Genomic DNA, 22,497 nt, shown 5'->3' with positions numbered 1-22,497 from the left:
CGATTTCAATTCAATATCGTTAAATTTTTGGCACCAAAGCCTGTGCTTGGAATGTAGGGAAACATCTATTTGCAGAGGGTTACCATAAAGCAACAAGGTTACCAAAATAAAATTACGTACGCAAAAATTTAACCACCGCGCCATTTCCCAAACATCGAAATGTCTCCGAAAAAGAAATCAAAGAACGAAAGTTGAAAATCATTTCAAAAGCCTTGCTTACGTTAAATACAAACATTTTATTTATTAACACATAGAAGATGGCAACACAAACATTTTAAATCATTGAGATTTTGATCATTTGACCGCAATTGAATCGCGTGACAGCCTTTCTCGAGTAGCCGATTTATCTTTCAGACGGTCGTATTAATTAAACTATTTTATTCACACAAAAAAATGGAAAAAATCAGGCTTACTTGGAGGGGGTGATTACATGGGATGATTTTCGTTCCAAAAATTCTTGTATTGAGTTTATAGACTACGTCGGTGAAAAATAAACAGCAACCATTACAATGAGCTGTCCATTTTCAGAGTGGCAACGGCAAACACATGTACCGATATCAACTTTACGTTAAATCCCGGTTATCACTAATTTGCCATTTGAACTGCGCTTGCGCGCGGACTTAGATTTTTGGGCTTCTGTTTTAGATTTTTGGGCTTCTGTTTTAAGATTCCGTGTTGCTTGTTTATATTTAGGCTGAGCGAGAGTCCCACCAAATTAATGAATGCGATTAGAATATTTTCACAGCGACTTCGTTATATAGTGTATGAAACTACGGATATGAATAACTGATAATCTTAAGAGAAAAATGACATTTCAATATTTATTAGTTTGGAAATATTTATTTAACATAAATGTAAAACACGTTGTGTACTTCAAAAATGATTGGAATATTAGTACAGAAATCTGTCTTTTGCGGATATTTTACGTTAGGCTTAAACAACTTAGTATTTTACATTTTTATTTAGGTTGAGGGTCCGGCTTTGTATTAGAAGTGATGCTGCAATTCTAGTACGCTCTTCTGAGGTTAAAAATTTGGTAATGAAAAAGGATTGACAAATCAGACACTGAATCCATTAATAATTAAGACGCAAAATTCAATCTTTACCGAGGCCTAAAAACTAAATCAGAGAAAACTTTGTTATTTCTAATTTTTATCTTTTGCCATCTCATATTTTTTACCAAATTTAAAATGTTTGTAATTAATTTTAGCAAGATTTTTGAAATCAGCTAAGTCCGCGCTCAAGCGCAGTTGAAATGGCAAATTTGTAATAACCGATACCGATGTCGAGTCCAATATCAGAAACAGTATTGTTTTTTCCATCTCAAAAAATGCTCAAAGCGTCTAAAAAAGTTTTCATTTGAAAAATATTATATTAGCTTAAAAATGTTTTCTTGTGAAGAAGAAATGTACTGACCCGGGTGAGGATCAATCGGAAGTTTCACACGCTGCTAACAGCGCTACTGAAGTTCGCAGTTATCAACGAAAGCAACGTAGAAAAGGAAACGAGAGAAGTCGCGCATGCGCTGTATTCTAAATGTTGGCGACGATGTTGCGAAATGAATGGTTTTTCAGCTCCCCAAAAATACTCAAGAAGCTTTCACTTCAAAAAAAAAAAGAGTTTCCGGCTGATGTTTTGAAATGCCACAAAGTCCCCTTCCCATTAAAAATCACAAACCATTTGCAAAAAAACAATTCCATTTAAACAAACGTATCGATTGTTGCGCAAAACACCCTGAAAAGACTCCAAACATACACCCTACTTCCATATAATACGACTACATTTTAAAGATTTTCAGAAACAATGTATAACTTCAGGGCTCAGTACCCGGACGTATCTTATTTAATGCGTCCGTTACCAAGAAAAAATATTATTAAAGAACCTAACTGCTTTCATTTTTGCAGTGTTTCTTACACCAAATGACACCACGTCTGTTGCCGTGGAATTGCACAAAAGTAGAGAAGGGGGGAATCATAGGCGGCTTGCACGGAAGGGGGAAGGGGGCGACCCCTCCCCTCCTTTAAAAGCATAAGTGTCTTGCAGTCCCACCACTTTTCCAAACTCAAAATCATCGATCGATCAAAAAGTGCTAGAAGAATTGACTTAGTAAGTGTGTAATCTTATATTTTTCTCACGTAACTATTACCATAAAAATTAAAACTTTGACATGGAAGGAGGTGGTCTACGGCGGCCATCTGTTCCAATTTTTGAGGCCTGTACCGAACTTTTTTAAAGATCATAAAATCAATAACGACGTTAAAATTTAATGATATAGCCTAATTTTCCGAAAAAATCAACTTTAAGGGCACCGCCCCCTTTAACTTTGCCTCCTCCTCCTGCACGTCTCCTCTGCCCCCCCCCCTCCATTTTGTAGTGCACCAGTCGCCTATGGGGGAATGATTCCTAAACAAATTACCAAACTATTTTTTCGAAAAGAGACATTCTCCTATAACTATAGACACGTGGAAAGAAAGTGCTGCGTGGCGGGACCAGAGAGGACAGTTAAAGCGAGAGGGGGTCTTGTCACTTCAGACGACACCTCGAGTCCGCCCATTGTCATCGTTCTTTGCCAAGGTTCCACTTTCTTTTGAAAAGGTTTAAAGGGGAGATTAAGTTTCTTCCAGTTTGGCCATTGTTGGTTTGTTAAGATTGGAGCTCCGACCGAAATGTTTTTCACAAAAGAGCAAAATCGTCCTGCTCTTCCAGGGGGAGTACTCTTCAGTAAAAGGACTTGCGTTAAATTTTTAAAAGTGGGTAAACATTTAATCATGTGAGCAAAAGCACGGTGTTTTTTAAATTAGCTTTTGAAAGAGTTTATATTTCACTGGAGAACAATTGTCTCTTCCTTAACATCCAAATCCTTCATGCTTGGGATCAAACTCTAAGTACTCTCAGCAGCGGCATAGGCGACATGGCAGACCTTTCTTGTTTCTGATGAGGTGTTGGGTAAAACCAGGAGCGTGCACAGAAATTTCGGGGCCTCTGACAAATGACTTTTACGGGCCTCCTCTATATTGCTTACCACTTCGTCTCTGCATGTATTTCACCCCTAATTTCAAAAATATCGGTCCCCCTTCAGGTTCGGGCCCGTGCCAACAGGTGTCCCTTTTCCCCTCCTGTGCACGCCATTGGGAAGAACTCTTGCTGCTCTCCTAGCGACGGAGCCTTAATCAGCTCAAGCCCGGATACATAAAACAACCTTTACTCTGCTAGAGACCATGTAAAAATTTGGAGACTGCTGATTGGCTACTGTGTAAAAACATCATCAATCTTCTATATAGCTTGTTTTGCAAGGTAAAATTATTGTTTCATTTCGAAACAAAACATCTCTTCTAGGCATTATGAAAAGAGAGGGTGAGAATTTAAAACATTTAAATGTGAATTTAACTTCCGAGGAACGAAATTTGTTCATTGCGTTGGATGGGGAAAAAACATGTCTGACACATTTGCGTCGACTGGCCAGTCAGGAGTCCCAATCTTAATATATAAAAATCCATGTCCTGAGATAACATATATATATATATATATATATATATATATATATATATATATATATATCAACGCACAGCCGAAACCGCTGAAGTTTCAGACTTGAAATTTGGCAGGCATGTCCGCATGATTACAAAAGTAACCACTAAGAAAGGATTTTTCGAAATCTCAATTAGTTCGGGAGAAATTAATTAAAACCCCTTAATTTCTGCGAAATTAAAAACCTGTCATTGAAATTCAAATCCCTTATTTTCGAAGGCTTTCCTCCATTCAAATCATTATTCAGTACTTCATCTCAACTTTTGGTCGATAGCGAACTATAAATTTGATATTGTTTTTGTTTCTCACGTGATTCTTCGAGGCTTTTCTCAAGTCAAATCATAATGTTTCTGTCTTTTGCTTTTATTTTTTCAAAACTAGAAACGAAGTTTTTAAGAACATCATCACAGGCGGACTATCCTTTTGAATTTAGAAGAGTGCAGTTTCCTGTTAAAGTTTGCTTTGCAATAACCATTAATAAGTCACAAGGACAGACATTAAAAGTAGCAGGGATCTATTTAAGAGAAGACTTTTTTTCACACGACCAATGTTATGTAGCTTGCTCCAAAGCCAGTTCATCAAGCAGTTTAGCAATTTTAGCACCAGAAAAAAAAACTAAAAATGTTGTATACAAAGAAGTTCTAGCTTAAACATAGGTATAACAATAAAATGTGGATGACCTGTGTTTGCAAAGATAATCAATACTTTAAAAGGATCGTTAATAACAGTTAAAGATCGGTTAAGGACAAGGGCATATATATATAAGGAGTCCAGGGTCCCCGGGATCCTCCCCAAATTAGAAAAAAGTTATAGGTAATAAGTAATTATTATAGGGGATTTTCGAAACTAGGTGCACCAAGCACTGTTATCCCCTGCTAATTCCATTACCCGAGCAATGCCGGGTACGGGAATGCTAGTACTATTATAAGGTCTCCAACTGAGTAAAGGTTGTTAATATGCAGCCCGGATCTATAAATTTGGGGGCCCCCTGCAAAAAATCAGCTGGGCTCCTAACTGTCTACTGGATATCTATGCCACTATAAGGTCCGCGGGGTCTGCGGGTATGAAGACCCGAGCCTAATGCGGGGACAAGTTCCAACCCTTACCAAACTGATGACATTTGTCTAAAAACGGAATAATAAACCAATAGCCATTTATAAGAAGAAACAAAATAATATAATACGTAACTAACCATGGTGAGAAAAACTAAAAAATATGAGAATCTTAGAACTTAAGTTACACAATCTTTATTTTGACACTCCTCACCGTACATAACTTTTTAAATTGTGTTTGGAACTTTGGTATCCCTTTTTTCAAACTATACAGAACATTATAATCCCTGCTTAGACTTTCGAACTTCCTACTGCTCCCTAACCAAAGGATTATATTTTGACTGTTGTATTTGATAAGAGGCCGAGATAAGAGAGATTCCACCGTCACGTGTGGGACAAAAATACGCTTAAATTTCATTAACATATCGTCTTATCTCTTAATATTGTGATGAGACAGGGGTAAGCATTTTTTTTAACTTTACATTCGATACAAAGATACTCCTGACACAATGGTATTTTAAACAATTTTGTTACTTAAAATAAAATTTATTTACATGCGTCGCGTGCGGGACACCCAAAGTCAACCTCTGGTCACTTGCTCATGAACGAGCTCGTATTTTTGCTCTATTAATACAGCAATGACCACAAAAATTGTAGATTTTGGAAGCTAGGGTTCCAACGTAAAGGAAATATATCTCATTAGTTCAGAAATAATTATTTAAACATTGAAAACGGTCATTTTGTCCCGCACGTGACGGTTCCTATATTTCATAAAAAAGAAATAATTTTTGAAGAAAGTTTTTGCTTAAGAAGTCACACATGCGTTTGTGATTTCTTACGCAACAAAATTTTGTTCATCATTCTTTTAAATGATTATTTTTTATGAAATATATAAAGCGTCACGTTAGGGACAAAACTACCGTTTTCCGTGGAATATCCCAGAGAAGTATCACCTAAGAAACCCTGCCATTTGTGCATTGCCAGAACAGACACTTCCCCTTTTCTTCCGCACGCTCATACTTAGCGATGTTTTAAATTCGCCCCTATATTTATTTAGTAAATTACCGCCCATTAGCCAGGACTAAAGCAGAAATACATGAAATTTCTAGTTTAGCCCTGGCTAATGTGCGGTAATTTACTGAATATATCATGCCTTGCCATCAATTTTCGAGTTGAACCGAACCATTGCTTCGGTCATTCGGCTGGTCTGTGCTAATTCTACATTAGCTACCAGCTTGTTTGGCCCTCTTGGCTTCCATAAGAGGTTTTTCCATCTCCAGCTCAGTCACTTTCCTATGCCGGGATGATGAGTGCTAATAAGCACGAAACTGCAGTCCTCGGCTGGAAATGACTGAGCTGGTCGGTGTATTTCATGTATTCCTATATTTATTATTAAAAACGGGTCATCTAACAGTAAGAAAGCTGATAAAATCAGTTCAAGAGGCATCTTTATCCCCCCCCCCCTCCCATGGCGAGCAACATGAAAACAAACACTTAACTGAAAAATAACGCTTTCTTTCTTCCAATTCATGGAGAGTAAAAGGAAAACGTTTTTGCTTGTGCAGAAACTCCACTCTGAGAAACTTGAAAAAAAAATAAAAATCAGAGCAATCAAGTCTTCTTCGCTGCAGGACGCTTGAAGAAAAAGCGCGCCCTTTTTCTGCCTACCAGCGCTGTCACTCTGGTGCTTTATTCCCGTGCTTCAAGTAACCTGCAATCCGAAGCGCTCTTCTAAATTGACAGCCATTGTCCAAAGTCTTTCGGGTGCCATCCAACTGTCAAGAGCGTTCACGTTCATTTGTCCGGTGCGGCAGAAACCACGCCCTGTCAGCCAGGAATTCCTCGGAAATTTTATTTTCCATGCGACAATCTGAGGTTGTTTTCGCGTGTTTTACGTCGGAGGAGAAAATATTGCAGCAAAACGCTGGGTTTTCGGACGCCGGTGGACCGAATGTGCAATTAACCGGGTCGATCATAGACCCGGTGTTCTGCTCCCACGTTGTGCTTTTTTTTTTTTTTTTCGACCACGTAGGCTGTGGGTATTGAATGTATTAATTTCTATATTATGTAAAGAAACATATTTAAAAAATAAATAAATAAATAAATAAATATTTTGAATTTTGACATCTTGAATTCAAATTATGTTTTTCGCAATCACGAGTGTGTGTATGTAGGCGTGTGTTTTTGTGTGTGGGGGTATGTGTGTTTGTGTGCAGGGGTATGTGTATGTGTGTGTAGGCACGTGTGTTTGTGTCTGTGTGTAGGCATGAGTGTCGGTAGTTGTGTGTATGAGTGTTTGTGTGCGTGCGGGGGGGGGGTATGTGTATGTGTGTGTATGTATTTGTGTGTATGTATATGTCTGTATGTATGCGTGTGTGTATGTGTTTGTATATGTGTATGTGTTTGTGTGTGTATGTGTTTGTGAGCGTATGTGTTTGTGTGTGTGTATTTGTTTATGTATGTGTATGTGTATATGTGTGTGTGTGTGTGTGTGTACGCGCGTGTATGTATGCGTGTAAGTGTAGGATATTGACGCAACCTGGAGACGGTTTTCGCTAGAGGAGCAGCATCGTGAGGCGTGCTGGCATAAGTGTGTGGGTAGTTGTGTGTATGAATGTATGTGGGGGGGGGATATGTGTATGTAGGCATACAGTGGCTCTCAAAAGTTTTCGTACACTTAGAAATTGTTTAGTAAAACCATAATAACTCGAAACTGAATTCGAATATGAAGTCCAATATATTTTCACATCATTCCTATGTCATTCTAAATACAACCCATTGGTTTTTTCAAAATATTGACAGAACTTCTTTTTGAAATGGATCAGAAAAAGAAGAGACAGAGAAATAACACGCCACAAAAGTCATCGTACACTCAAATATTTTCGAATAAATTCATGATTAAAATTATCATATGTTGTTTTATTAATATTTTTGCATTGTGTTGACTCTTATAAGTCATTTGGCTTTATTTTTTTCTTTATTTATTCCATAATATTGTGCTTATTACTGTAAAATGTCTGGTATTCTTAAAAAACCGCTAACACCATTTAAAATTTGAATTTTTTTCCCACAGTAGTGGTAAATTGGTTTGAAATGTCTCTAAATTAGTTAATTTATTTGTTTGTATAGTAAAGTGCTTGATAAAATGCTTTAAAAAAAGAATTGGACCGAAAACAAGGTGAGAAAAGGTCAACCATCAAAGTTGACAAAACGTGATCGGAGATTTAAAGTTAAAACATTTATGAAAAATACACATTTGAGTGCTGTAAAAGTTTCTGCAAAGTTAAATGAAACATTTTACATTTAATTTTTACCGAAAATTGTTCGCCAAGTTCTCTGATTAGCTGGATTAAATGGGACCTCTTCCCGCAGAAATTTTCTTGGTCATGCGAAAAACAGAAAGCTTACGATTTTCGTCGCAAAATCAATGCTAAATAGCCTAAAAACGTTTTAGAATCACGTCTTACTTACAGATAAAAATGAGTTCAGCATTTTTGATTAATTTTTTGTATAATTGTAAGTAGAAGAAAAAATTAGGAACTTAATCTCAAGAACTTATTTGGATCAGTTAATCAGGACGGTGGAGGTGTTCTAGTGTGAGGGTGCATATTAGCATCAGGACTTGATAGTTTGTAATTTTTGATGAAATAATGAATCATGCTGTTCCTTTAAATATTTTAAACACAAATTTTGAACTCTTAGTCAAAAATTTGGTTATTGGAAACAACTTTGTTTTTTTATCAAAATAACAATAAGAAGCACACGGTTTTCAACGTTTGCGTCTAGTGCCTCGAAAATTGTTCTAAGTTTAGAAAATCCCTCCTCAATCTCCAGATTTTAACTTAGTGTAACGTATTTAGAGATATCTGGAGGCTAGATTACGAAAATAGGGCTTTAAAACGAAAAAAGAGCTAGAAACAGTAAGACTCGAAGTGTATTTGAGCACTTACTCAGAAATTACGCAAAAATAAGAAAGAAAAAGAATGAATTCTATTCCCAGACGTTTAAAAGGTGTTATGAATACTGTATGATATTCTACTAATTAATAACTTAATCAAAAGTTAGATTATTCAATAAAATATAGACATTTTATAAAGTGTACGAAGACTTTTGTGAGATAAAATTTCCGGCACTTTTTGGTTTTTGATTTTTAAAAAACTAAGTTTTAATATTTTTTAAAAACTTTTCATGTAGTTTTGTTAAAAATGGATCATAGATCTTATAATTAAATACCTTTTTCTAAATATTAATTCTAACCAATGGAATGGGGCCTATTTCGTTGAAAGTCGCAGGTGTACGAAGACTTTTGGGAGCCACTGTATGTGTTTGTGTCTGTGTGCACGCATGAATTTGTGGGTAGTTGTGTGTATGTTTTTGTGTGTATGTGTAGCTGTCTGTATGTATGCGTGTGTGTATGTGTTTGTGTACTTGTGTATGTGTGTAGGTGTGGTGTATGTATTTGTGTGTGCGTGTGTGTGTTTGTGTGTAGTTGTGTATGTATGCGCGCGTGTGTAGGACATGGATGCAACCTGGAGACGGCTTTCGCTATAGGAGTAGCATCGTGAGGACCCGGTCGGCGGTGATGGTGCGGAGGTTGGCGGTGGGAAAATAAAATGATAGCACATCAAAACAGTCAAGTGAGAACAATAAACAATCATGATTGCTCCAAAAAACCTTTACGTACCGCTTTCGGGCTACGGGATGTACGTACATACATTACATACACACAAGTGCATAAATATTAGTGATGTGTCGTTCATGAACGAACGGGTCAAAAAGAACGAATCCTTAAAATGACCGGCTCCGTTCGTTTAAAAAAAAAAAAGAACGACCGTTCTTTTGAACTGTGAGCAGTTTGGAACATTATATTGATGGACTTGTGATAAGATCGCATTTTTTAGCCTACTTTCACCGTAAAAGTCGGAAAAAGAAGAAAAAAAAAAAAAAAAGCACGAAAAAGGGCTGAAGGAAGAAAGGATCTCATTAGTTTTCTTCATTTTAGACAATACTTTTGAATAAATTATGGAAACAGTATTTTAACAAAAAGTTCCGTCTAGAACTAAACGAGCCCACTTTCCCGTAGACCAATATTGACTTTCTATCTATCTGAACAATATGCTGAAATTTAGCTAAAATCACAAATTATTTCAAGTATAATGTTTTAACATTTTAAGCTGCTTTCTAGAAATGAAATATGCCTCGCTCATCTACTTTTTTTCTTTAAAAAAATCTTTAACTGCTTTCAAAAAGAATTAAAATTAAAAGCTCGTTAACCTAAATACATCACATCAAAAGAAGAAAAAAAAATCGTTTGTTTTTCCCCTGCTGATAAAAAATAAATTTTGAAAATGCAGTAATTAGTTTCAAAAATAAATAAAAAAAAACTACAAAATGTCAACTTAAAGAAATAATTTTCGTTGTCGAAAAAAAAAATCGTCTGCGCATATGTAAAAAATGTAGACACATAAAAGTACTCCGAATTTCTCCGCCAGAAGCTGAATACATAAATTAAAACTTTAGAGTGAAAATAAAAACTAATCATATTCAAAACAATTATTTCACTGTAAAAAACATGGCTGCGGAATCGGAGTCTATCTGCTTTTGGGAAAAAAGATTCAGGTTCGAGAGTCGAAAGTTTTTACTTCAAAGACTCGGAGTTGCTCTTTGCTGCAGAGTTGGGGGAAAATATTCAGCAAAAAATTAGTCAATTGCGTTTTAAACATTAGGCCAAACAATCTTCGAATACAATACTTCCTTTTTTGTAAAAGGAAGTAAAAAAAAGATGATGACGAAATAATTTACATGTAACCACGAGTACAACCGAATTATTAATAGATTTTTTTGAGCAATCACAATTGCTTAGTGCTTTCATTTGACTGTTTTTGACGTTCCTTTGATTTTTCCCACCGCCACCCTCCGCACCATCACCGTTGACGGGCTCCTCACGATGCTGCACCTCTAGCGAAAGCCGTCTCCAGGTTTCTTCACTATCCTACACTTACACGCATACATACACGCACCTATACACAAATACATATATGCACCTACACACACATACATACACCTACAGACATACACAAACACATACACACACAAACACACACACATCTACACACTCACATACACACAACTAACCACACAGACACAAACACATGTGCCTACACACACAACCCCCCCCCACACACACCTACACACATACACACAACTACCCACACACTCATGCCTGCACACAGACACAAATACAAATGCCTACACACACACATACCCCCCACACACAAACACACACGCTTACATGTACACACACACTCGTGATTGCGAAAAACATAATTTGAATTCAAGACGACAAAATTCAAATTAATTTTTTTTTATGTTTTATTCTTTCAAATCTTCACACCTCCCTTGAAATGCTTCTACGCATCCTAGTCGGTGCACTCCCCCCCCCTCCCTCCGTTTCAGAACTCTTGTTTTATTTGATAACGTTTTTCTTAGAACGATGCGTAGATAACAGCATTTTGAAACAAATTTATACTCTTATCTCTCGCCAGGAAAATCCGCATTTTCGCTATCAAGCCGAAGCACTTATTTCGAACTTTCGGAACCGACGAAAATCATAACCTCGAAATGAAACCTGATATTTAACGATTTTTTTTTCCTCTGCCCAAAAGATCATATTGCGCACGTCTGGAATCGGAACCTGTTTTTTGAGGGCGCGTGCCTCTTCGCATCCCACGACCAATGAAATGTGTAGAGAGAACTCCTTTGACTCGTGCCGCGTAAACTGCGCTTCTCTCCCACTTGGCGAATACTCGGCTGCATTCTCTTTTTTCGAGCGCCAATAGGGTTTGAAATCGAGCGGTCGCTAGCCGTATTTTGAAACTAAAAATTTTAGTATGATGACGACGAGACGACCACGATTTAGCATCCAGGCAGTCGTCAGTTTTCGTCGCCAAGATTTTTATTAGAAAACTAGAAAGTCATTTTCACTCAACCTTAAAGGCGGACTATCGAATCTGACAATAGGGAAGTTTTCGATTTTTCAATTTTATTTTTATATGATAGAGTAACATGTATGAACATCATACGTGAAAAAAATTTTGCGATACGATAAGTAGTTTTTTTTTAAATTGATTTTTAAAGTTCAAGCGCTTGTGACGTCAAATGGCATAGGAAGTGACGTCATGCGCTCTTCCGATATGGGAGAAACCGAAGGACATGCATTCTACTTCGAAGACGAAACGTAAAAGGCTTATCTCCTCGCATTTCTGGAACATTAAACCTCTCATCCTCTCGGAAATATTCGAATACCATCATTGATGTTACTTGAGGAAGAATATTAGATTGTGCTTTAACGAATCCGGCCTCCATAGTGTGTTCAAAAGGATTATTGAATTTCTAAAAAATAAAAATATCCGCGCGCTCAAAATGTCCGTAGGGAAAACAAGGAATTTTCGGCGGAAGGCTGCCCATTAGTGCCGTGTGACGTAAGCTCGTGACGTTTCAGAAGAGCGCACTTTTGCGCGTGGATTTTTAAAAATTCATTAAAAATCAATCACGGTGTTTTAAAATTCGGCGATGGTGAATTTTTTAGTTTTGAGGGTCAATTAATAATATCCAATAGTCAAAATATGAACATTTAATAGGTTGCAACTTCCCTATTGCCCCCTAAAAACATCCAAATTATAATTTTTAATGCATCAAATATACTTTAAATCAACTGCTAATACAGTGAAATCCCGTTACAACGAACTTCAAGGGACTGCCAATTCTGTTCGTTGTAACGAGAATTTCGTTGCAATAGAATTCAAATTATGTAATGTCATTTAAATCGGGACTGAAAATGTGTTTCGTTGAAACGAAAATTTCGTTGCATTGGTATTCGTTGTAACGGAATTTCACTGTACAGTGAAATCCTGTTACAACGAACTTCAAGGGACCGCAAATTCTGTTCGTTGTAACGAGTATTTCGTTGTAATGGAATTCAAATAATGTAATGTCAGTTAAATCGGGACTGAAAATGTATTTCGTTGAAACGAAAATTTCGTTGTAACGGAATTTCACTGTAGTAAGCAGGGATTGACACATAACAACAGCATACACAACGATTTATTTTGGGTATACAGTAAAACCTATCTACAATGATACTGTTGGGACCTTAAAAAAATTTCGTAATAGACAGGTTATCGTTATAGACAGTTTGATTATTCATGCTGACATTTTGCTGGAGCCAAAAAAAATTGTGTTATAGACAGGTTATCGTTATAGACAGTATCGTTATAGACAGATTTCACTGTATTATGTTCTTCAACTCAGAAACTTAAACGATGCGAATAAGCAAATGTGCATTTGGTCGATTCTTTCCGAAATGCTCAAGTTATTGTCAATAAATACTCCCATCCTTCTTCGTTTGGCGAGATTTTCAGTCGGCTTGTGGTATTGGCGACAACTTACTTCCCGTTGTTATAGCAACCTACTTCCCTGCTTCTTCTCGGCGCTCTTTATGATTTCCCCTCACATAAGTTCCCGTTGAGTTCCTGAACGAAGCAGAGATTCTTATCGGAGTCATTTCGAAACAAATTTGTTAAATAGTTTTAAAAATTTCACGTAAGATTTATTTCGAACATTAAGAATTCAAAAGATTCCCTCCCCCCCCCCAAAGTTCAATTTGCTCGTTAAACAGTTTAAAATTTTTTGTTTAGTAGTACAGTTCGGTTGTTAAATAGTCAGCAAAAATGTTCTCCCCAAACTGATGTTCTCCAAAGGTTTACTTTGCTTCCACGAGATTAAAAAAACACAACTTGAGTCATTTCCGACAATGTTTCCATTAAGACGTGTGCCGAATGCGGTGATCTTAAAGATTTGCAAAAAGAAGAAAACAACAGCCCGATGATTGTGATTTCAAACGTGAACCATTCGAAAGCGGTGCCAAAATCAGGGTGGACATTTCGATCGGAAAAGGGATGAGCGGGAAGATGGACTGGTTTCCCAGACATTCCGATTCATCATGATGAGGATCCTGCGCACTATGGTCGTCTGCGTCATCTTCTCAGCGGCTGCCGTTACCTCCGGACCGACTTCGGACGACTGTGATTGGACGGGGAGGTAAGACACACTTTCTGATGTAACTAAAAATGAAGAGTTGCTTTGAATGATCGTTTTGAGTAGATAACAGTGGTTTGAGAACTCAAAAGTATGTTCTATTGCTCACTAATGCTATGAACGCAATTCAAGAATTTTTGAATGAAAATTTATTGAGCAATCATGATTGCTTATTGTTCTCACTTGACTGTTTTTGGCGTCTTTTGATTTCTCCCACCGCCACCCTCCGCACCATCACCGTCGACGGGCTCCTCACGATGCTGCACCTCTGGCGAAAGCCGTCTCCAGGTTGCATCCATGTCCTACACACACGCGCATACATACACAACTACCCACATACACAACTACACGCACACATGCACACACAAACATACACCTACACACACACACACACGCATACATACAGACACCCACACATACACACACAAAAACATACACACAACTACCCACACAGTCATGTCTGCACACAGACACAAACACATATGCCTACACACACATACACACATGCATACATACAGACACCCACACATACACACACAAAAACATACACACAACTACCCACACAGTCATGCCTGCACACAGACATAAACACATATGCCTACACACACATACACATACCCCCCCACACACACATTCATACACACAACTACCCACACACTTATGCCAGCACACAAACACAAACACACATGCCTACACACACATGCACATACCCCCCACACACAAACACACACGCCTACATACACTCGTGATTGCGAAAAACATAATTTGAATTCAAGATGTCAAAATTCAAATTAATTTTTCATTTTTTTTCTAAAGACGCTTCTGCATTACTTCAAAATAAAATTGAGAAGAGCTTTGAGGATTTGCCAATTGATTTCGAGTGGGGATATCAACATCATTTTTGAAGATGATAAAAATCTACCATTAATTGAATTTTTAAATGGAGAATCTAGCTTAACGATGTCCAGTGATCGCAATCTTAGCACAACGAAGTATAAAACTACAATTGATGCATTCTTTATAAAATATAAAAACAGCTTTGAATCAAAATTGGGTACTTCCTATTTTAGTTACCATAAACCTATAGTATCAGTTTTGGAATATGATGGTAATAATCTTAATGCGTTCAGGGTGTAAGAAAATCATGATTTTTTTGAAAAAAAAAAAGAACATTTGATTTAAATGAGATTTTTTTTACTTAAATCGGATTTTTTTTCCGATTTTATAAAAAGGCTTTATAAACTTTCTTAAATAATTAATTAATACTTTTAAATATAATTAAACTTAAAATCAATGTTCCAAAAATTAAAAAAAAAAAAAATAAATAAATTTCAAATAACGAGTCACCAAAACGTTTTCATGTGTCATATCATCATGAAAAACAGGTTTAATACAGCTGCATATGATTCAAATTAAACGTAAAATAGATTGCACATTTGTATACATAAATGCATGAAAACAGGGCAAACAAATCTGCATTTGGTTTTTGCAAAATGTCTTTTCCTCCATAAGCTCACTATTTCTTTTTTTTTTTTTTTCTTTTCCCCGTAATGTACCCCGAATTATCTGGCAGGCATTCAAATTCGAATTTCCTGGCACTCTGGTCAATCTCACGGCATGTCTGCTAAAAAAGGGTACTACAGTAAAAATTGATTACGTGGAAAGCTCAGTATGTGTATTGTTGATTATTTTTACGCACGGAAAACTGAATAACACAAACTAAGAATTTTCTTTCAAATATTTCCTATATTTACATCAATGTTTACTTTATAAACGAACTGAAATAGACCATACCAAAATGTACATAATTGATGCTAGGAGCTTGCTGATAAACGTAAAAATTAGGCTGTAACTGATATTTTGAATTTACAAATTATAGAATTTTAATTTTTGAAACTACAATTAATTTTAAATGAAAATTAAACACTCTCACACACACGCGTGCGCACAAACACACCAAATTTGTTTTGTAGTTTTAAGTTTTCCCTTCCACAGTCTACCTTTTTTTTTTTTCATTTAAAATGTTTTGGGAATGGCAAAAGACTCACACTTAAAAAATAGATAATCAAAGTTTTAAATGATTTAACTAATTTATTAACGAAAATAGTTTCGACTTTAAAAACCACTGTCTGTCGCAGTAATAAAAGGAGAGAGAGAAAAAAAAAGAAGTCTGTAGAACATGTTAGTAATTTGTGAAAAGTCAGCTTCATTTTCACTTTTACGTCAAATAAAATGTGTTAGTACATTAATAGTGTATTTAAAAGTTTTGAAATCGCTTTTATGACAAATGTTTATTTTTAGACTAAATTAATGTGAATCACAATTGAATATTAAATTTTCGACAGCGCCTTGTTTCATTTAAACATCTCTTTATACATCAGTCCTTCCCAGGCCCGGCTCCTGGAGTAGGCTTTTAGAGGCGGCAAATTTCGAAGTTAAATTTTTTTTTTTATGAATATCTGTTTCAGCGCTGTTAGATTCACAGCTTCAATGCTAAAAAAGATAATCTACAGTGTGCATCAGTGCTTGGATATGCAAGACATAGTTCGGAATTTAACTAGAAATTCAATTTAGTTTTAGAGGCGGCAAATTGCATGATTTGAAAATCTTTTGCAAATATTAATTTTTAATAACTGATTCAGTGCCATAAGATGCACTACTTTAATGCTACAAAAGATAATTTAAAAGTGGGTACCAGTGCTTGGATATGCAAAATCCAGTTTGGAATGTAACTATAGAAACTCACTTTAATTTTAAACACTTTACTATTTATTTTGATTTTATTAACATATTATTATTTTGTATTATTAATATTATCATTATTATCCGATGGGGGGGGGGAGCGCACTTGTAAATATCACCTAGGGCGGAAAAACTACTAGAGCTGGCCCTGGAAATTCCAATGCCTAAAACGTGTGTGCTTCATCGACTAAGACTTTCACGCATTTCTCTCTCCCCTCCCCCTCCTCCATAATTTCTGAAAGGGCAAAAGTTTTCGCACGTCTGAAGCAGTAAAAGCTCACTCCTTCAACCTGGCTTCTGACAGTTTTGGTCCTTAAACTTTTTAACAACCTTTTGGAGTGATGATCATTTCGAGAAAGTTTGTAATTATAAGAAATCCTAGGCAAACCATTTTAAAAAGTTTGAAATGAATAGAAATCATAAACTAATTTTCTTACGTAGTTTGCGGTTGAAATGTTAAGAAATCCTAGAGATTCCTTTTTCAAAGCTTGAAAAAAATAAACATATATAAACTTTTTTACAAAGTTTGAAATGAATAGAGAAATCAAGTTATGAAATTTGAAATGAGTTGAGATTGAGTCCCGAAAAATAGAATGTCGTGTTAAGAAGATATTCATGAACCCTGGATCCAGAGCCCGATCATTCTGATATTTGACACGGGGCACATTTCAATTTCAGGGCCCCCCTAGAACTCGACTTAGGGTTCTAGGGGGCCCTGAATTAGGTAAATATTATAAATATACATATTTATAATATTTACCTAAATATTATTTGAGTAAGAAAATCATAACTTCATCATATGACATATAAGTTTTATTGAAGAATTCAGAAACTATTTCTGTGTGAATTTCAAAGCAGTTGTTGATTTGTTTTCATGATAACATATTGATGCTACTACATGCCGTTTCCATTAATAATCATGGATTTTCCAAGATACTACCATACGATTTCATTCATTTTGCATTTTTTATAAGCTGGAAAAGAAATCTATTATTTCGCAAATAGCTTCCTGGATCAAAATGACTCTTTTAAATGTTCCTACACATTTTTAAAAAAAAATGTTAATCACTGATTCCATCAAAGAAGAATTAACAGACGAATGGCAATAATACGTTCCCTTGGATTCGAAACCAGTGAGTTAAATGCATTCTGCCATTCTGGCCTCTGACTCCAGTATTACTTTTTTAGCAAACAAAAATGCTTTTATTCAAAATATGCTGTGTGTCTTTTGTGTTCTTTTTAATAACGTATATTAAAAAAAATGCAAAAAAGAAGTCAATTGAAAATAATAAATAAAATAGTTAAATTAATTCATCCTTTTGGGGGGGATCTGGGCCTCCTGCCCCCCTCCCCACCCTAAAAATCCTTGGAAGAGACACAAAGCGCCAAAATACCCTTCCCTTTTCCCGGCTTTCCACAATCAAAAACTCGGAAACTTCTGCAGAATTTGCACAAAATGTAAAAAAATGTGGAAATATTTGTGGCCTTTTTGACATTGCCAAGATTTTCATGCAAAAATATCAGGATCTACTGTATTTAGAAGGTTCGTAGTTGCTAATGAGGTATTTGTCTAACAAATATCTATTCGGACTTTTATTTGATCTCCAAAAATCTGCTTTTAGATCTTCTAGTAACATACAAATAGTGCACGAGAGATTAAGTGCACAGAAAAATAAAAAAAAGTACAGCCAGGGAGAGGGAATAGAATCTTCTTGAGACGGAGTTTTCAACTGCTCGTCCAAAGCAAAACAATGGTTCGCCGATATAAAATTAAAAAGAAATAATACATTACTTTGTTATATTAATGATGTATTAATACATCATAAAAATATAGTACATAACTTTTTGGTTATTTTTAATAGTAAATGAACAATATTACTATGATTAGTATAATTTTTATGTAGAAAATAATGTACGAGTAGTTGAAAAAATAAATATCGAAAATATCAAAATATCATGATATTTTCAAAATAAATATCGGATATATATCTGGACTGACATAATATGTCAGTCCAGATATATATCCGATATTTATTTTGAAAATATCATGATATTTTGATATTTTTGATATTATTTTCTACATAAAAATTATACTAATCATAGTAATATTGTTCATTTACTATTAAAAATAACCAAAAAGTTATGTACTATATTTTTATGATGTATTAATACATCATTAATATAACAAAGTAATGTATTATTTCTTTTTAATTTTTCATTCATAAAATTGTTAATAATGTAACAGTTTTAATTCATATTAAAAGTGCCTAATTAAACTTTAAAGATTGGTCAGAAAAAAGAAAATGTCTTATGACTATGCAACGACTAATGCATATTTTTTATTTTTGAATCACATAACTGTGTAAAAGTGGCAAAGAGAAGAAAAATGAGTAAAACAGCTAATGCTAACTTTACTCCATTAAAATTAATTAAAATATTAGATATAAATAGTGAAAGAAACCTTAATTTTATATCGAAATATTGTAATAACAATATAAGAAAATTAAGAGTGATTTGAGGATGCAATTACTATTTTGATGACTTAAGTTTGTGCTGCTTGAAAATATCGGATATATATCAAAATATCGGATGTTTTCGATATTTTCGGAAATATCAGGATATTTTCGAACACTTAAGAAGTTATATTCAGTAAATTACCACCCATTAGCCAGGGCTAAAGCAGAAATACGTGAAATATACCGCCAGCTCAGTCATTTCCAGCCGAGGACTGCAGTTTCATGCTTATTAGCACTCGCCGGGCTGATGAGTGCTCATAAGCACGAAATTGCAGTCCTCGGCTGGAAATGACTGAGCTGGCGGTGTATTTCACTTAAGAAGTTTTTCTTTAGTTTTATGCCAACAGATGTAACAACGCTGGAAAGTTTAAAGAGAGAAACTTTCGGCTGTAGTCAGACAGAAAATATTCCCAGAAGTAAACTCAAGATGCTCGTAGTGCATCATTTGTTTGTCCCAAGGCCGTAACCAGGATATTTTTTCGGGGAGGGACATGGTCGAGGCAAAGGTGGTTCCAGAACATGTAATCAAGTTTGAAAATAGCATTTAAAAATTGTTAATTATGTTGTAAACATTAAACAACAATGTATCCAAAAAAATCGTATCAAATAATTATTTTAATTAATTACTTCATGAATATTTGATAACTAATTTATATTTCATCGGATTTATTTAATAGGGAGTTCACAAAATAAGAGGACTGTGTACGCTTTTACGGTCTATAACACTTGATACAGTGTTTATTGTTTGCAATTACAAATGTATGGGTCGGGGGCTTTTAGAATAACTTTCACGCAAATAAGTGAAAATAGTCACAGTTGAAAAGTAATCTACGCTCACCACCTCAAAAAATAGGTTAATATTCTTAAAGACTTACTTGATTAAAATCTACAGAATTAAGCATGAAATCAAAAGTATGATGGAATTTAAAAAAAATTTGAAAAAAAAAAAGAAAAAAAGAACCGACTTCAAAAGTGCTCTGAAAAGTGAAAAATAATTTTATTCTTTAAGCACCATCGATAATATTTTTAAACATAATTTTTGAAGTTGGCGCAAAAACAAAAAGTAAAATTCAGTGTAACCATATGCTTCGTTCATATTTTTTTTTTCAGAAAACATCCAAAGTTAGGAACGAAACATTTATATCGTTACTAAAATATGCTGTTATCAGTGCATAATGGATAAGGTAGAGAAGAAACTGGGCCTGTTTAAATTTATAGTTGTAGTTGAGTTATGGCTGTGAATGATCTTATCTATGGTTTTTGCGCCAACTTCAAAAATTATGTTTAAAAATATTATCGATGGTGTTTAAAGAATAAAATTATTTTTCACTTTTTAGAACACTTTTGAAGTTGGTTCTATTTTTATTTTTTTCAAAATTTTTTATTTCATTCTTTTTAGTGTAAATATTTCAGAAATAGTAAGAGTCACAATCACGAAACTTCACCTTATTTGTTTCATAAAAATGCTATATACTAAAAAAAATATAAATATGCCTTAAAACTTTAAGCGATTGCCGCTAAAAAATTACCCTTGTTCCTCTGTGGAATTCATTAGTGTGTTAATTTAATTATAACCATTTAAATATTACGTTTCCCCTAACTAATGTGCATTTCACAGCATACAAGTTGCTTGTAATGCAACCCTGTATCTCCTTATTAGTCCGGATCATCTGTTATTGGCATAGTTGATAACGATAAAAACACTAAACTATAGTCGAGGCAAACTTAACCTGGTAGCATTGTGAAGGCTAAGCAGATCTTAATCACAGCATTATCTCGCTTCGAGGTTAGGTTTACCCCGACTATAAAGCAATAACACTGAAAAAACTTGATGCTTGCTTCAGAGAAGCCTTCTTGCAAAATTATCATTACAATTACTATTAATGTTACTGTTGTATGGCATCAAAACTTTATAACAATGGGTTTTATATTTAATCATTTAATAGGGAAATTACATGAAATTTACTGTTTTTTGCCCATAACTTTTTTTCTATAATACAAATATGGTCAAACAAAGTAATGGGACCTAAGTTGAGCCATCCCCTATCCATTAAAAAAAAAAATCATCAAAATCGGTCCACTAGGTGAGACGCTGTGAGTGGACAAACAAACAAAAATAAAACATACATACGGTATGAACTGATAACCGACTCCTTTTTGAAGTCGGTTAAAAATGACAGTTTTGATTATGTAAATATGTTACGTCTCTTGTTGAAGTCTATATCAAGGAATGTTTTTAAAATGCTATCCGTAACAAGAGTCATTAGCAATCAGTAATGGACCAAGGTGCGAAAAAATGAGGACTTTTTGAAAATTAAAAAAAAAAAAATTATGGTGGTGTGGAGGGAGCGGCGAAAAGAAGAAGAGGTCTGAATGAAAGAGGATTTGTATAATAAGGCCAAGTGATAGTGAAGGAGGAATCGAAGGAAGAGTTTTGGTTAGATTGTCTTCGTTTCTTTATTTTTTGAAGATAATTTAAAATTTCGGGGGAGGATTTGTCCCGACTGTCCCTGCCCTGTCTACGGCCCTGATTGTCCGTTTCGTGTGTCACCGGCTTGAAATTCTTTGCAACATCGCATAGAATATATGACCGTCGTTCCTCCATGCCTACCCATCTCAAGCACCTATCTGAAAAGAATCACCGAGGCGGACACTTGCATGACCTGTCGAACGCCAAACTATGACAGAAATTCAGGCTGCTTTTCGAGAAAAGACCCCCAATTACATAAACTCTCTCAACAGCCCGTGACCGTCAGAGCTTTATACGGTTTTATATACCCCAGGAGGCAACGTTTTCTAAGGACAGCAAATCCTCTGTGCCAAACCTTTGAGGGTTTTCCCCGGGAATGCTTAATCCTCGGGGGTCCGGGAAAAGAATAGCATTTTGCCATTATGCGATTTATACGAGGGAACTTCAATGCGTAGTCAGTAGTTTTAGGTAAGGGAACGAACAGGTAAATAACAAGTTTATTTCTGTTCGTATAGCTGCATGTGGTACTAGTTTTCGCATAGTCTTGTAGCGTAAGTGGTTTCTTTTGTAGCCGAGGCATTATGCGTTATTCTGCTTGTAAAATTTTGCGTCAACAAAGCACTTCAAAATTATTTTTTGAGCGTTTCAGGACCGTGAATGACTTTGGGCTGTATTCGTAACGTTGATTCGTCTTCGTGTGATAATGTTCTTATTTTATGGTCTCGGAAGTTATGAGAGGCAATGCACGTGCACATAGTCTGACAAATCTCGGCCGACAAAACATAATACCCTGCGACTAGATTTTAGAACTGGATTATTCGTACTTGTAAATTTGCAGCTGAAATGATATATTACAAGCAAAGAAGTACTAACGCAAGTGAAATTTTAGATTTTGAACCAACATGTTCTACTTTTCTTCTGAACAGCATGTTATTTGAATCATTATCCGTTCATAGAATATCTAAGAACTTTCAAAACATTGCAGACAATTTTCATTTATTTATGAATGAAATGAATGAAAACATTCCATTAATATGGAATGGAATATAAACATTCCATTCATGATACCAGACTTAATAGGCTTCAATTGTAT

The 22,497-nt window shown here is 35.3% G+C and overlaps 1 protein-coding gene across 1 annotated transcript in view; it reads left to right on the top strand.

The window, feature by feature from the left end:
• The first annotated feature begins 13,442 nt into the window (after nucleotides 1–13,442).
• LOC129227536 (meteorin-like protein) overlaps nucleotides 13,443–22,497 on the top strand; it is a 47,157-nt gene continuing 38,102 nt past the window's right edge. Inside the window, exon 1 of the mRNA XM_054862113.1 lies at nucleotides 13,443–13,679. Coding sequence (XP_054718088.1) covers nucleotides 13,582–13,679 — 98 coding nt within the window. The 5' untranslated portion in view covers nucleotides 13,443–13,581. The remainder of the gene's footprint in view (nucleotides 13,680–22,497) is intronic.

The sequence above is a fragment of the Uloborus diversus genome, chromosome 1 (assembly GCF_026930045.1).
Source record: "Uloborus diversus isolate 005 chromosome 1, Udiv.v.3.1, whole genome shotgun sequence".
NCBI lineage: Eukaryota > Metazoa > Arthropoda > Arachnida > Araneae > Uloboridae > Uloborus > Uloborus diversus.
Note: the sequence above shows the minus strand (reverse complement) of the source record. Positions and strands in the feature narration are given on the sequence as shown.